The following is a 15,831-nucleotide window of genomic DNA, read 5'->3' as shown; positions in this document are numbered from 1 at the left end:
AACTTTAACATTCTGTGTTCTTTCCAGAACCCTCTGGCCCAATGACATCTTCGGCAGCTGTGACGATGACCCCGTGCAGACCCTCTTACACATCTATTTCCATCACCAGACGCTAGGCCAGACGGGCAGCTTCGCGGTCATTGGCTCAAACCTGGACATGTCAGAAGCTAACTGCAAACTGATGGAACTTAACCTGGAGATCAGAGAGTCTCTCCGCACAGTGCAGTCATATCCGCTCCTAGCACAGGCCAAACCAGTTGGAAATATGGCGAGCACTGGATTCTGAGCAACTTCCGACCCTCGAGAGGGAGTAAGCTGAAGATGATCAAGACTATTAGCCAAGCACCTTTCATGAACCCTTGTGCTTCACTGACAACTTTGGGGGCAGCACTTTTAATTATAGTCTACTAGTAACTCCAAACTGTCAAAAACAAACAAAACTGAAGAAAAATATCTAACTGCTTAACTGCTGCCGAGACGTCCACAGTTAACTGTATGAAGAAGGAGTTTTTTATTATTATTAACCTATGTGAATAAGAATAAGGGCTAAAAGTGAGGCATACAAACTACATTACTCTGGAGAAAGAAAGAAATTCCACGAATGTTTGCAATAATGGCCTCCGAGACATTGCAGGGCAGGTGAAGTGAGGCTAGGATCGGAGCCAACTCCTTTTAGCTGAAGACCTGTGCCTGCAGAGCCACTTGGATTTGTAGCCGTCATCAACATAAATGTAGAGTTGACAGTTGATGACCAACTTGACCACCCAGTCAAACAACAAAGACTTATTTGCAAAACCACTGGGTCTGGGGTTTGGTTTTGTTTTGTTTTCCAACTTACGGGATAAAGGTTTGGGGTGTTTGGATTTTTGGTTGTTTTTTTTTTTTTTTTTTTTTTTTTTTTTTTTCTTTTTTTGGTCTGTACAAGGAATTATGTGTGTGAGAGTTGGGGTGTGTGTGTGTGTGTGTGTGTGTATGTGAGACCTATTTTCAAGGCGTGGATGTCTGGTGACAGCTTCTCAGAGCATGCCTAAAAGAGCACTGCAAGATTATTTTTGAAGAAATTTTATTTTATTAGATCTAACTCTTCATAGTGTGTAAATGTTAGAACACTTTAATAATATTTTAAAACTGGGGGTTTTTTTTCCCAGTGTCTCAAAAAAAAAAAAAAAGAAATAATATATCTGTTAACGTTATTGGACTCTGCTGCTCAGCTCTCTGATCAGTGCTTGTATTGATGTTGATAACTAACCAAAGCAGATGCCTGCAGAGACTTTAAATTGTAAAATAAAGACGAACGCTGCCCGCCAGCGCCTCTCATTACACAAGTTAACTTATTTCACTCGGTAACTATTAGAGACGCCGCCTAGGGTAAAGGCTGTATTTTCTTGTACACTCGCGCCACGCACTGCTCCATCAGAGAACATGTACAGAGCTAAAGGAAGAGCTGCGGTCACTGATGGTGGACTGTGTCCTGCAGGCTCTCAAGGCTGCAGACTTCAAGAGATGCAAAGGACTTGTGTGTTTATGCAGGACTCAAAACTTGTTTCAGGCGAAAGGAACCTTGGGGGACTGCGAGGAGGAGAAGACAGGAAGCCTGAAGACCGACTCCCAAAACACGCAATAGACTTCTCCACTGTCTGAGTCTGCAGCATAACAAACTGGATCCTGTCCCCTTTTTTTTTTTTTTTTTAAATAGAATTTTGTAAAGGAAATGAATGTAGTCTCCCGACTCCTGATTTGAAAGGAACACCTTGTATTTTTTATATGCATCTCTTTTCCACTGTGACTTTTGTTTTCAAACTGGGCTCTGTGGCTCCAGAGTTTGGAATGTAGAAATGAATTGCTTAGCTTTGCCTTTTCCTGGGGGCGTGGCCCCTGACAGAAATGTAATTATGCTCAAGTGCATTAATCGAGGCCACTGTGCACGCCGTTGGACTGCTGACCGTAGTTATGTTTCCTGTAAAACTCTATAACTGGTCACAGCACATTCATAATCACTGTATTTTTTGACCCAGATAAAAAAAATTATTTTAATGGTGTTCTGGTACTGTAAATGGTGTCCTTTAAATTATTAATAACTCTTGGGCTGGGGGGCAGGCACAGGGATGGTGTCTGGAGGCATACCACACTTCACACCCCCTTCCCCATTTTTCTCACCCTCCTTACATCCTTTTTTGTTAAAAATAAAAAAGCATTGTAGCTGTTCATTTGTGTGGTATTTTAAGAAGAAAACAAAAAATAAAAAGATGACTATAGATGACATCATGTTACCTGTATAGTTCTCACGTATAATTTCACTTTTAAAAGGCAGGGAAAAAGTTAAATTGACTACCCAAAGGTTTTGAACAGTTCATATGTAACTAATTTGGTACTGATGGGGGGAGGGGCAGAATACATCTGCCAAAAAAAAAAAAACCAAACCCATTAGGATTATCCTCATCACACCCACACAGACTCCGAAGTTTGTATATATTGACAAAATTAGTGCTTAAATTCTAATCAGCTTCTTTCATTCTGCAAGAACCTAGTGTTTGATACATAATCCTCTTCACCGAACTTACCATTTTAAATAGGGAAGAATCCATCATTTTAAATAGTTAGGAAGTTGAGAGATCGGGCAGCTCCCCAGTGCTGCTGCTCTTTGGGAAGCCAGAATCCAATTGCAGGGTTTGGAGCTGTGTCTCCAGGTGCAGTGACTCAGGTTCGGGCTGTTAGCCCCTGCCCACCTTGAAGTGTGGCTGAGGGACATTTTAGGGAAGAGCAGTGCCAGAACACAGTGGTGAACTGCTCTCGGAGAAACATCGCCCACACATCAGGAAAGAGCCAATAGTTTGAGTGGCTTTTCTTTTCCCCCTAGTTTTTAAAGTGGTCCACAGTAACTTTGAAAAGTATAAGAATTGCATAAGGGCTGGTGCTTTTAACCCTGAGCCCAAGCACCAAGTGCTCTTCGAGAGATCCTGAGTTCACATGGTGGCTCACGGCCACCTGTAATGGGATCTGATGCCCTCTTCTGGTGTGTCTGAAGACAGCTACAGCGTACTCGTATAAGACCGTTCTCACGACATGCAGAAATAGTGGTAAGAGATTTGTCAGTTGTCTCCTGCTAACCTTTCAATTGAGTCTGATGCTCTCTAAGCTTTGGGTCACACATATAAACAGTGTGACAGGCCTCGGCGCCATCATGTTGGCATCAAAGGTGGAAACTTTTTTGAGTCACTTTGTTCAGTATCTGCATTCAGGGCTGGCATTCTGATCCTTGCCAAATAATAGTAGCTGCCGTGGGAAAATTAATTCAACAAATGATTTCACCACCCACTTTAGCAGCCAGTGAGGGTTGTCTTGGGATTCTCTGCAGGTATTTTAGTTCATCTACTCGGCAAGTACTTACTGAGTACATAGTATGTATATCATACCCCACCCGGGACAGGAGTCGACTGGATTACCTCTGCTTGGACCAAGTCCCACCTAAGTAAGAGCTAGCCCATGAGAACAAGTGAAGCCCATCACTTTTAAGCACACGGTTCTTAATGCCCACTTCTAACCAACACCACTTGAGTCCCTAAACTCCTTACCTGTCTGTAGGCACCTAGAGAGCTTTCCTTTAAAAGGTAATCTATCCTCATGGTCCACTATCCACAGGACACCTTTAAAATGTTTAGTGGGGGCTTGAGAGATGGCTTAGCAGTTAACAAACTACAAGGGCGGTTAACATGCTTTTATAGAGGACCTAGGGTTCAGTTCCCAGCACCCAAATGGTGGCTTTCAACTGCAGCTTCCACCCAGGGTATCCAATGCCCTCTTCTTGCTTCCTTGGGCACCAGGCATGCATGCGGTACATATAACATGCAGGCAAAACACATAGGCATAAAATAAAAATGAAAAGATAAGACCCCTTTTAGTGCCTTCTCGTGGATGACTCCGTAATGGCCAGTCTTAACTACTGTCATAAACTCGGTATTTAGCCTCTTTGCTTTTTTCTACCAGGGGGTCTTTGCACATGTCCCTGCATGAAATGTTGAGTTCTATCAAACTCACCAGACTCAAATTCCAGCTCAGTTGATCTAGGCAGAGGCGTGTTTTATCGAGGCCTTTAGCTAAGAAGTGCTTCTGCATCAACCATCAGTCCTCTGTCTTGAGTTCTCGCCGAGCACTAGATACTTGTTAGTTACACCTATGATTGAAAGGCTGGGAGCACTGCACACAGTCAGCTTGAGATGAACCTGGGCCCAGGTGGACCTGTCCCCTCCTCACAAGGACACTAGAGAGCCACTTTGGACTTTCAGCACGTTTCTTCAAATACTTGCTAGTGCCCAAGGTGCCAGATCGGCATTCTATTTCTGGGGACAGGTGTTAGATGCTACTATAACAAATGTTTAGAAAACCTGGAAGGGAACAGTTTTTACCTGGTTCCAGCTGTGATGCTGGTGTTAAACCTACAACCAACACCTGCTTCAGTAGAAGAACCTGAGGCTGTCCACCCAGCACCATCTGGCAGTGGGCTCTCCAGGTTCCCAAGGGGACCTTTAAATTAGGACTAATTTGAATTAAAAAAACACGATACAACTTCAATGTGTGCTGGACCTTTGTAATAACATCTTCCTTAGGAACTTCAGAACTACAGACTGAAGCTGTAAATTTTTTGTCTCTAAAACCTCAAGAGTTGGGCTGGAGAGATGGCTCAGGGGTTAAGAGCACTGAGTGCTCTTCCAGAGGTCCTGAGTTCAAATCCCAGCAACCACATGGTGGATCACAACCATCTGTAATGAGATCTGATTCCCTCTTCTGGTGTGTCTGAAGACATCTACAATGTACTCATATAAATAAAATAAAGTCTTTTTTAAAAAATCCTTAAGAGTTGAATGAAGTGCCTTTAACTTCTCTAGGTCAGCCTGGCCCAGTCCAGCATCAACAGATGTTAACAAAGTTACCGATTTTCAGCACAAGCTCCCCTCAAACTTATACATGAATTGGATAAAGCCTCAAACTTGTTTGCAATACCATTTATTCACAGACTTTATATCAAAGTACACTGTCTTTCAGGATGTATTTTGAGAAGGGAGAGGTGAAGAAGGTAGGGGACATGGGAGAAAGCTCACTTGTCTACTCCATTACCCCCGTCTAGCAGAAACTTTTTTTTTTCCGACTTTCACTAAATGATGTATTTGAAGCTGAAGGTGGTGTCGCAGGACAGGCGTTTGTTCTTGCATCTCCCACACAAGTCTTGACGATGGGGGCGTTTAGGGTCCACATGGCGAAGTCTGCCTGGGCAGGCACATCTCGTTCTTTTACAACTCTGAAAAATCAGCGTGAAAAGTACAAAGGGTGAACCCTGTCTCCCCTTGATTCTTGGAGCTTCAAAGCAGAGTACAGAACAAGTGGCACGTGTGCTCGGCACTGAGAGCCAAGTGCAGGAAAATGTAAGGAACCTTGTAGCGAGGTGCCTACAATCCCCTTTTCTAAATGGACTCTTAGTGGCTTTCCATTCTTGGTTTCTCAGGGCCCCCCCTAAGGTAGTTAATTCTTCAGTTACTCAACTTTATAAGTGCACTGGACTCTCAATTAGATGTGGAAGTCCTTTATCTCTGTCATTAACCTTTAACAGGTAAATGTTGTCACTTCTTTCTTTTTAAAGATTATCTAAGTCCCTTGGCACAGTGCTAAATTAATACGGAGCAAGCAAACTCTTAGCAGCCATAGTTATGGGCAAACTGCATAGAGCTAGACAGTGTAGAATGGTCTTACAGGAAGCTCCCTTTGTAAACTCTCAAGAGAGCTGGAGCTCAATTTCTTGTGTTTCGGACCCTAACTTGGAAATACGCTTCCTATGTAGCACTGGGGCCATAGTGTACCACCTCAAGCTAGCAGAAAGGCACTCTGTTTTGCAAGATGTTTTCCCTTATGCCAACTGGAAGTGGCAGACGAGCGAGCAAGCCTTCTATACTGCTAATGAGGTAACATGCAAAAGAGGCCACGCAACCAAGTACTGCAAGGGCAGAAGGGAATGAACACCCCATTTCACAGTGGAGGGGACTTTCTACCACCACCTAGTCAAAAAAAAATGAAAAGGAGGAAGAAAAAGCAGAGCCCAAAGCCACTGGGAACCTTCAACCTCCTTCAAGAAATAATATTCAAAGTAGCACACCAAAAACCCTCTTCCAAAATGCAAACCGTTTGATTTACTTGGCAGGTGATATCCTCCACTCGGAAAGGGTTGTAGGACTTCTCACACACTCTGCAGAACTGTTTGAAGTACACCTGCGAGGAGAAAGCGCATCCAGGTGGAGCAGACCCTCGGCAGCGTGGGCGGGAAGGGGACGGCTGCATGGCATCTCTTACCTTGCTGGTACCCTGCACACACCACACATAGGCGCTCTCCCACCGGATGTTGCAGTCCTTGCAGTGATAGTAGCCGTACTTCTGCTCTAAGAACTGAACAGCAGGGTACCAGACTTAAAAGCAAGTGATGCCCCGAGTTACCCTCATTTTAGAATGAGGACCAGATTCCACCTGATACTTTAAAACTACCATGGTAGGAAGTAAGGTTAGACTGGGGTCAACCTCTCAACTAATCAGGTGAACTAATAGCTCGATCAAACAAATATGTAAAGTGAGGCCAAACAAGATAGTTCATCTACTAGCAGATTGATAAGCGTTCTTCCCCTTAGCCAAGGGAAAAGTGCTGTATAGAGCTCCGGATTCTTCCCTGGGGCCTTTTATGTAGGGTGATGCATGATCTTAGGACATTCACAGATGAAAACGTTGTTACGCTGAAAGAGAGAGAGGCTCTTCTAAAACCTTTGAAAGCCTTCGACCAATATTAAATTCTCCGTGATGCTAAGTTTCCAAAAAGTCCCACTACCTCTCTAAGCATAGCTCCTTTGGTAGGAACTATGTAGTGCTGGCACCTGAGTCTTCAACTTCTCCAGCCTCCCACTTAGTGACAAGTTGGAAACAAGTTTTTAGAATTAAGTCTTTAGGACTGTCAGGAGCTTGGAAGAACTCTCAGTGCAATTTTTATAGGTGAACAAGCAACACAGAGGCCAGAAAGCTTAAGATTTCTGCCTAAGATCACACCCAGCTGTGAATGGCACACTGCCGAGTGCCTTAGCTTCTCTAATACCCCGTTCCACTGCCACCCCAACCTCAAACACAACAGTCTTGAAATTACTGGAAAATAATGAATTTCTTAGAGACCTTTCCTAGAGCTCATGATTTCCATTTCTTTGGGGCGAGGGGGGAGATTACAGCCAGACTCCTTGCGAGCCCCATCCCCCACCCCCCTCAGTCCTTGTTTGGCTAGCATAGGCAGCAACTCAAGGCTTTAACAGCTCTGGCCTTCTGGATGAATGGGAGAGGGTTTTGGTTTATGGTTTTGGTTTTAAAAAAAAAAAAAAAAAGCCAGGCAACTTTGGGAGGGAGAAGCTTCAGAAATGGAGGGAAGGGCCTGGTAGAGAACAACCCGGCACATCAACTGAGACAGATTTCCCCACATCTAGAGAGCAAATGAGAAAAAGGGGAAACTGACTCTCCCCACAACAAAGTTCACAAGATGATGTTTCTGCTGTGTGTGTACCTATCTTCCTTCAGCTGTCTGAAGTACAGTCCAAGCTGTACTGTGTGCATTCACCACGGAGCCTCATGTGTAGTGTTCATGTGATCAGAAGTAAATAATTACACTGGCATTTCCCAGGAACAGAGACTGCCAGTGGGTCGGGCCATGTGTGGGTTGGTTTTATTGTGTGAAACGCCTCACATTGTATTAACAGGCAGCGGCTGCAAAATCCTATATGCTGAAGAGCTGGAGAGATGGCTCAGCTGTTAAACAACACTCTGTTCTTCTAGAGAACCCCAATTCCGATCCTAAACCCATATGGTGGCTCACAACCATCTGTAAAAACGCCAGCCCCAGGGCATCGGACGCCCTCTTCTGCTCCCATCTCTCCACTACAACGAAGTGCACAGATACTACATGCAATCGGAGAACACCCATACAGTTTAAAATAAATAAATAAATAAAACAAAACAAAGCAAAACAAAACCACTGATGGCATTGACGAATTCTATGCCCTGCATCACCCAGAGCCACCAGCTTAGCCCTGAAGGAGCCCTACAATTCTGGAGACAGGCGTCCAGGCCGCCAGGCTGGCCTCACCTGGAAACGCAGGCGCTCCTTGTCCTGCTCCGTGCTCTGCGGAGAGGCCCGGTCCCCAGGGGCAGCGGAGTCACCCAGGTCCTGAGCCATCTCTGCGGCAGGCTCCTCACGCCCAGGCTCAGACTGCATCGCCGCCACCCTGTCCTGGTCCTCCCGGGGTGGCTCCTCCCGCGGTGGCTGCTCCTCCCGCGGTGGCTGCTCCCGCCCCGCCTGCCCTTCAGCCTGGACGTCGCCCTCCTCGCCTGGCGTCTGGGGGACCGCTTTCCTCACCGCCATCTCTGCCGGCTCCGTTTCGCTGCCCCCCCCGGGTGCCGAGCTCCCTTCTCCCTTTGTGGGCGTCTGCCCGCCGCCCTCAGCCTCCGGATCGGAGGAGGAAAGGCCCCAGAAGTTCACGGGCGAGTACAGGGCGACGGCACGCCAGGATCGCGGGGTTCTCCCGACGCCGGCGGGGCTACGGGCTTGGCAGGGACCCGGCCGGGCGTCCGGGGTGGCTCGGCGCCGTGCAGGCTGCAGAGTGCGGCGCCCGAGAGAACACTGCACCGAGGCGTCGCGGCGCGGGTTCACCTGCACCGCAGCGTCTCGGCTGCTCACCGGCCGGGGACCCATCCGCGACAGCAGGGCCATGAGCTGCGCCCGCTGGTAGCTGTCGAAGTACTCCGCGGCCATGAGCTGTCTGTAGCCGGGGAGAAAGGAGGGGGCCACGGGCCGGCAGCCCCTGGCTCCGAACCTCCAGCCATCCCCGGCTTTGGCGGCCGGCGGATAAGGGTGCGGGCACGGCTGGGGCGTGTTCGCCGGGAACATGGGTGCGTCCCGCGCCTCGCCCGCCCAGGCAGCCATCAGAGCGGCCCAGCTGCCCTCCACGCCGCCTTAAATAGGCGGCCGCGCACCGGTAGAGAAAAGCCCTTCCACCCTCGAGCCACGCGGAGAGAAATTCTCCCCAGCCTCTGCCAACGCTGGTTATGAGGTGACCCCCCTCCCCAGTGGATGCGGGGGGAAAAAAAGAGCTTTCCTTGCTAGCCACAGTAGCGATTTGTTGGGGAACTAGCCTACAGATGAGAATCCGACCCCAGAAACACCACCGGGATTAGCTGAGCCAGGTGGGCCCCATGCTTCATTGCTTCAGATGTCTGTCATGAGGAAGGCAAGGGAGGCCCTTGTGTCTGATTAGGGAGCAAAATACTAAGGTTAGGCGGCTGCTCTGAGTCTCTTACTTTTTTGTCCCAGATTACAGCTCACTTCTCTCAGAGCAGTGGGACACTGTCCAACCACAGCCCTTTCGGCCCTACCCCAAGGCTACAACCCTTTCCCAGGGGTGAACAGAGGGGCCCGTTTTCTCTCTTCTGAGGTGAGGTCTACACATTTTCCTAAGTAAACCATTCCTTCAGATGCTAAGTGGATCTGAGATGCGTTTATACAAATACAGGGAACGTATGGGGGGAAATGCCTTCATCCCTGGACAATGTTGATGGCCATTAACAACAGATACTAGATCAAGAGGTCACATATATTAATATGATTTTCTCTGGTTTGTTAGTGGTTTGACGATGAAATGCTATCCTGCAGTTTCACTGACCCATTTTGGACTTAATAGAGGCTAGCACTCAACAGAATCGGGTGTTTGTAAGCTGAGCAAACACTTGTTTCTGTTTTACAATTTTACTCGCGTATGCACCAGACATCCACATTGCCATCCCCATTTTCTATATGTAACGGATGCTGGTGGAAATGGCAAACCAAAAAAGCCAAAAAACCAAAACCACACAGCACACTACTTAAGCAGAGAAAGCGGCACGTTCGCTGATCCAGGTGTAAGCAATATTGAGACACTGACTGTTGAGTTAGAAAAACACATGGTTAATACTGAGATACAACATTACAGTGGGAAGATCAAATCTGTTACGAGAACTGTCAACCCATCTCTATCCCGGATGTGAACCATATGCGCTACCAACGGTCACAAATAGGAAGTGATGTTTCAGCCAAACGGAGGCCCCTGTGTATCTCCTTGTTCAGAGGGAGGTCTGGGTGGTCTCCATCATCACTAAGTCATCTGTCCCCACGGTGCCGTAGGAGGTGTCTGCCATTTCCTCTTCTTTCAGTTTCTTATAAGAAATATCTGTGTCTTCATCTTCATCTAGGGCTTCTCGCTTGTGCAATATCTCACTTCCGTACATTTTGTAGATTAAAACAAAGACCCCTGCTTCTGCAGACTGGAAAAGGGCATAAAGCAAAGGAAACATGTACATGCTGCCTATGAAGCGCGGCGGGAAGGCCAGTTTGAGAATCGCGGTACAGAGCTGCACATTCTGACTTCCTGTTTCCAGACACACAGTCCTCTTGCAGTTGGGCGGAAGATGGAAGAGACTAGCTAAGCCATAACCCGAGGCATAGCCTGCCAAAGGCATAAAGATAGCGACTACATAAACAGTTGCAGGAATGCTTGCCAGCAGTTCAGGTCCCAACATGGTGCCAGTCATTATGAAAAGAACCACGAGAGTCACAAGCAGAGACCACAGGGAAACCTGGGAAGAAAATAGATAGGCAACCTATCAGCAACAACATCACCAAGGAGGAAATCTGGGCCAGCTGCACATCCATTTTGACCTCCCACTTATATCGGAGGTCATTGCCAGACTATGTCCAAAGCCTGAAGCCCTCAGACATAATTGCTTGGAGGCCTAGCTTGATACCCAGTGGCTTCTCTGGGCTCTAGCACTTGCCTCGGATGGAAGAACACAAAAAACAGTCTACTCCTTCTGAAAAAGTCTTCGAAATGATAAACCAGAGATCAGGGGAAGGTTACGGTTTCCAGGCAGACTGTCCCTCAGCCTCTTGGCTTTGGTCATACAACGTTTGGTACTCTTCCTGTGTGATTAACTCACTGCCGTGCTTTTTTTTTTTTTTTTTTTAATGGAGCAGCTAGAATTCAGCCCAAGAACCCAGTTATGGTCTGAGGACCAGCCTGGACAATGTAGCCTTTACCTCTCCTGAACCCTGTGCTTTCCACATGAAATTAGTTCTCATTTCACACCAGAGAGAAAAAGGCTGCTAGTATTTACAATAAAAATTAACTTAGTCCAGGATATTTTTAACCTTCAAAGTACAGTTCCAAAGATGGCTTACAGTATGGAAAGAAACAATTATCAACTCGTTCGATTAGAGAAAATTCTGAGATATGACAAATTCTTTGTAACTCTGCAACTCTGCTCCTTGACTTGTCCCTGAAGGATTTCCCGACTGTACGTTTCTTGCGATTCTTAGGGTGTCTGACAATGGCAAGGTAGTTGGAGGTATGCTGCTGCTGACTGTTGATGACCTGGTACATTGCTCTCATTCCAGTGAAAGAGGATGCACAAATATCTAAATTCCCCCAATCTCCTTAAGATAGGTAAGTTGCTCTTCTCCCATGGGGTGTGACTGCAACAGGGATCTGAGATCCTGAGGAGTAATTCTGCTTTTGTGAGGGAGTGGAGCAGACAGGTAATTCTTCTGCAGTCTCTGGGATCGACGTGCTCCTAGTGATCTTTTAAAGATATTTAAAATGGATCTTGGCTGGTCAAAAATTCTATTCTAGGAGATACATTTGCTTCCTGAGGTATATAAAAACACATGCACACACTGGCAGGAAATCCAATTCTTCAATCTGAGGATGCTAGCTACAAAGTTCCTTTAAGCAATTTAAGAGTTTTTTTTTTTTAAAAAAAAAAAAAAAAAAGAAAAAAGAAGGAGGAGGAGGAGGAGGAAGAGGAGGAGGAACAGGAGGAGGAACAGGAGGAGGAGGAAGAGAAAGAATAGAAAGATGAAAAGAGCCGGGCGGTGGTGGCGCACGCCTTTAATCCCACCACTTGGGAGACAGAGGCAGGCAGATTTCTGAGTTCGAGGCCAGCCTGGTCTACAGAGTGAGCTCCAGGACAGCCAGGGCTATACAGGGAAAACCCTGTCTTGGAAAAAAACAAAAAACAAACAAACAAAAAAACCAAAAAAAACAAAAAAGAAAGAGGAAAAGAGTCATTTTGGAGGAGCACAGATTGAATGCTCACTTTCAGTGCTTGCAAAGCATAGCTGAATGACTGTGCTTACTAAACGCATCTCAAGACCATCCCTGGGGATGATATGCTATAAGTATGTGTTTATTAAATCCTATATTGGTTACAGTTTAGGACTTCTTTCCCTTAGAGAGAAATCTGTGTGCAGAACTGAACCCTCTGTTTTTCTTACTAGGAAAAGGTGACACCTCTGTATAAGTAGAAAATAAGTTAATAAAAGTAAAACAACAACAACAAAATAGTCTGTATTTTAAAGTCTCCATAATTGTAACATTGAAATGGCCCCTTTTTTTAACCTAAGGAAACTTGTCTTTACACTTTGTTAGCTATGCATTTTAGAATGTACAAAAATGTACATTCTGTTTATGATTTCACTGTTTTAATTTTTCAAAAGAGGTGAAATTAGAAAAAAGAGGTGAAACTATTAGAAAGTATGTGCTGCTAAAATATCTGTTTTAAAAATAAATCAATGTCATAGATATTTATTTATTTATTTATTTATTTACATTGGTGTTTTCTCTGCATGTATGTCTGTGTGAGGGTTTCAGATCCCCCTGAACTGGAGTTACACACAGCTGTGAGATGACATGTGGCTGTTGGGAATTGAACCTGGGTTCTCCCAAAGAGTAGCCAGTGCTCCTAACCACTAAGCTATCTCTCCAGTCCCTTGAAGATATCTTCTAATAACAATAATCCCTCATCATTTTATTAACCTAAAGCAATCATATAAAATAATGCAACAGGGAAGGAAAAATATGCACAGGTTTAGAAATGACAACATAATTTACTCTATCTAGAACCTGGGTTTTATTTTGTGCTTTAAGGCCAGCATTCTGTGTGTTCTATTATATTGAGAACATTATATTTCTAATTTGAATTTTTAATTAAGCTACTTAAGAGTACCTATTTCAGGTTTTGTTTCCTTAGAATCTGAGTTCCACTCCTGGAGACATACTAATGCATTATAAAATGTTTTGAATAATTTTATTCAATCTGCTCTGAATTTTAGTACTATTCAGTTTGTGGGAATTGCTTGCCATTTTTTGGTTCAGTTTGTCTCACTATGTAGTTCCTGTCCTGGAACTCACTATGCACACCAAACTGGCCCTGAACTCAGAGATCTCCCTGCTTCTGCCTCCCAAGTGCTTGGATTACAAACATGTGGCACTATGCCCTGCTAATGTTTGCCATTTGACCGCACTGTACCCCCATGAGTGATTACTAATTGTTGATTTTCAGAGGCCTTACCACCTACCAGGTGGGAGTTGAGACAGGGTCTTGCTTTGTAGTCCAGGCTGGTTTCAAATTCCAGACCCTCCTGGCTCAGCCCCGAGCATTAGGATTACAAGCTGCATCTTTATCCCCAACTTGAGCTGTGACTTAATTAGAGATATTCTTCTAGGAATTTCCCACTTCAGACATTAGGCTTGCTGCATACCCCTAAGTATGCCCTGAAAGTCCTTTGTCTCCTTCTCTGCTTTCCAAACCTCCTAGCATGTCTGCTACTCTTCAGAGACCAGACTCTAGGAAGAGGAGAGCCTACCTTCACGATGTAGTCAGCCACTCGGTTGTATTTGTAGCGAATGAAGACGCCCAGTCCAATTGGGATGAGAGTGCTGCAGAGAGTTAGGGTGACTGCCCCTAGGGGGAGTAATTGCACCAGAGGGGTATTGATCCAAGCCCTGCTGTAGATCCAGAGGCAGAGGGGCATCAACACTAGGGCCAGGAGTGTGGAGGAAATGGTCATGATGATGCTGCAAACAGGTAAGAGCAGAAGTCAGAAGGATTTGAGCCAAAGAGTCGGCCGTGTCTTTCCTTACCTGTTACATAGCCCGGGAAGGGAGGTGGAGGCACTGCAAGCCTCAGGGTTGAAGTCTGCTGAGAATCTATTTTAGCCTGTCGCAATAGAAACATGAATCCCAGGCAAGACAATGACCTACGATGCAGGACCCAGGACAGCTGCCCCGGACGTCAGGAAACCTGGAAACCGGGTAACTGTGAGGACAAGAAGGAAACCTTTTTCTTTTAACACTACCAACAGCCTGAGGCGCGGAAGCTGACAACGCTACTTGTTGGATTAAACACTATTTATTATGTTGCACTCTGGAGATTATTTTTCTCATGGGACTACAGTTCCGATATGCTTTTTTTTTTTTTTTTTTTTTTTTTTTTTTTTTTTTTTTTTTTTTTTTTTTTTTCATTTCCTTCAAGTCCTAGCTTCCAACTTCTTCCTTCTCCTTTGCCTTCCAGTTACTGGAAAAAATATAAGATCCTGTCTCTCGGGGAAGGGCTGTGCGTGAAATCCTAGGGCCTTTGAGCAGCTAGGTCCGGGTCTAGATCTTCCCCCATTGGTACACAATCTTTAAACGTCCACCAGGATTTCAAAGCCAAGCCTCCATATCCCCACCCCCACCCCCATCCATTCTCCCCCTCTGGGCTTCATCCCAATGAGCTCCGACACACCCCTTTTGATGTGAATTCTATGGGTTAGGGTGAGAAAGAAACCATACCTGAGGTTCATGTCGCCGTCCACCAGCAGGGACATGAGATTGGAGAGATTTCCACCCGGACAGCAGCCACACAGGAGTACGGCCACCGCGGCCACCTCATCCAGCTTGAAGGCGAGGGCCAGCAAGAAGGCTAACAGCGGCAAGAAGCCGAACTGGCAGAGCGCAGCCAGCAGAGCGCCCACGGGCCGCCGGACGTGTGCCCCGAAGTGGTTCACGTCCACGGTACAGCCCAGGCCCAGCATGGTGATGCACAAGGCGGCGCCCACAAACACGTTCAGCCCGTGGTTGAGCGGCGTGTCCCAGAATGGGGGTTCGTGGGGGATCCAGGGCCGGGGAAAGGCCGAGGAGCCCTGGCCTGCCACGCCACCCCCGAGGCTGCTGCTTGTGGGCTCTGGAGTCGGGGTAGACTCTGGGCTGAAGCCGATGCTCGGACTCGGAGAGAGGCTGAGCCCGGGACCGGGACTGGAGGTGACAGCGAGAGGCGAGAGGGTGCTGGCGCTCGGGCTGCTGGCGTTGGGCGACAGGGTGAGGTTGTCAGGCAGCAGCGAGGACCGGGCAAGGAGCAGGGTGGAGTTGTCCAGGCCGTCCATGGTGCTGTCGCCGAGGCGCACCTCCTCCCTTGGTCCTGTGGTCCCTTCTACCTGTCTGTCTGGTCAAGCGTCCCCGCGGCGTCGGTGCGGCGGGCCGGTCGTCGCTCCGGTGTGCATGCTGCCCCGCAGCTGGCGCTGAGAGCCGCGCAGCCCTGTCGCCGCCCGCCCGCACCGCAGGCTCCGCCCTGCCACTCCGTCCCCTCCTTTTAATCACAGCTAAGTGGTTCTGTACCAGTGCAGCCAGGGGAGGAACAAAGACCTGACAAAGCCCAAGAGGGTGGAGAAGACCAGCCCTGGCTGCCCATCAAATTCTCTGTTGGCCCTGCCTCTATTTCTTTTGAAAATGTTTTTTTCTAGTTCAAATGTTAAATTTGAACATAAAGTCCCATGTGGGGTTTGGCTATATGTATAAGATTGTCAAGTCATATTGAACGTAACTCCTTCAACATATATCTTCTCTTTTTTTATGATGAAAACATTTCTAGTGCTTTCCCCTAGCTTCTCCAAATATGCAGTACACAGTTATCTTTAAT

General features: G+C 46.7%; 3 protein-coding genes across 21 annotated transcripts in view; 1 reads left to right on the top strand and 2 right to left on the bottom strand.

Annotated features, from left to right (window-relative positions):
• Positions 1–2,260, top strand: part of Fryl (FRY like transcription coactivator) — a 239,220-nt gene extending 236,960 nt beyond the window's left edge. For all 18 annotated transcript variants that reach the window (XM_031342660.1, XM_031342658.1, XM_031342654.1 and 15 more), the window contains one exon: positions 28–2,260. In XM_031342660.1, the coding sequence (XP_031198520.1) occupies positions 28–286 (259 nt within the window). In that variant the 3' untranslated portion in view covers positions 287–2,260. The remainder of the gene's footprint in view (positions 1–27) is intronic.
• A 2,725-nt stretch (positions 2,261–4,985) lies between these two features.
• Positions 4,986–9,158, bottom strand: Zar1 (zygote arrest 1). Of its 2 annotated transcripts, XM_031341358.1 has the most exons (4): positions 8,153–9,158; positions 6,337–6,429; positions 6,181–6,255; positions 4,986–5,293 (listed from the first exon to the last, which is right to left on the bottom strand). In XM_031341358.1, the coding sequence occupies exons 1-4, from the start codon at positions 8,987–8,989 to the stop codon at positions 5,150–5,152; spliced, it is 1,149 nt and encodes a 382-aa protein (XP_031197218.1). In that variant the 5' UTR covers positions 8,990–9,158; the 3' UTR covers positions 4,986–5,149. The 2 variants fall into 2 exon arrangements, with proteins under 2 accessions (XP_031197218.1, XP_031197219.1); XM_031341359.1 differs by lacking the exon at positions 6,337–6,429.
• Positions 9,159–9,792: 634 nt separating this feature from the next.
• Positions 9,793–15,527, bottom strand: Slc10a4 (solute carrier family 10 member 4). The gene is made up of 3 exons (XM_031341357.1): positions 14,709–15,527; positions 13,742–13,952; positions 9,793–10,674 (listed from the first exon to the last, which is right to left on the bottom strand). Exons 1-3 carry the CDS (start codon positions 15,296–15,298, stop codon positions 10,162–10,164), a joined length of 1,314 nt encoding a protein of 437 aa, XP_031197217.1. The 5' UTR covers positions 15,299–15,527; the 3' UTR covers positions 9,793–10,161.
• Positions 15,528–15,831: the final 304 nt, after the last annotated feature.

The sequence above is a fragment of the Mastomys coucha genome, unplaced genomic scaffold (genome assembly GCF_008632895.1).
Source record: "Mastomys coucha isolate ucsf_1 unplaced genomic scaffold, UCSF_Mcou_1 pScaffold22, whole genome shotgun sequence".
Classification (NCBI taxonomy): Eukaryota; Metazoa; Chordata; class Mammalia; order Rodentia; family Muridae; genus Mastomys; species Mastomys coucha.
This window is presented reverse-complemented; position numbering and strand designations above follow the sequence as displayed.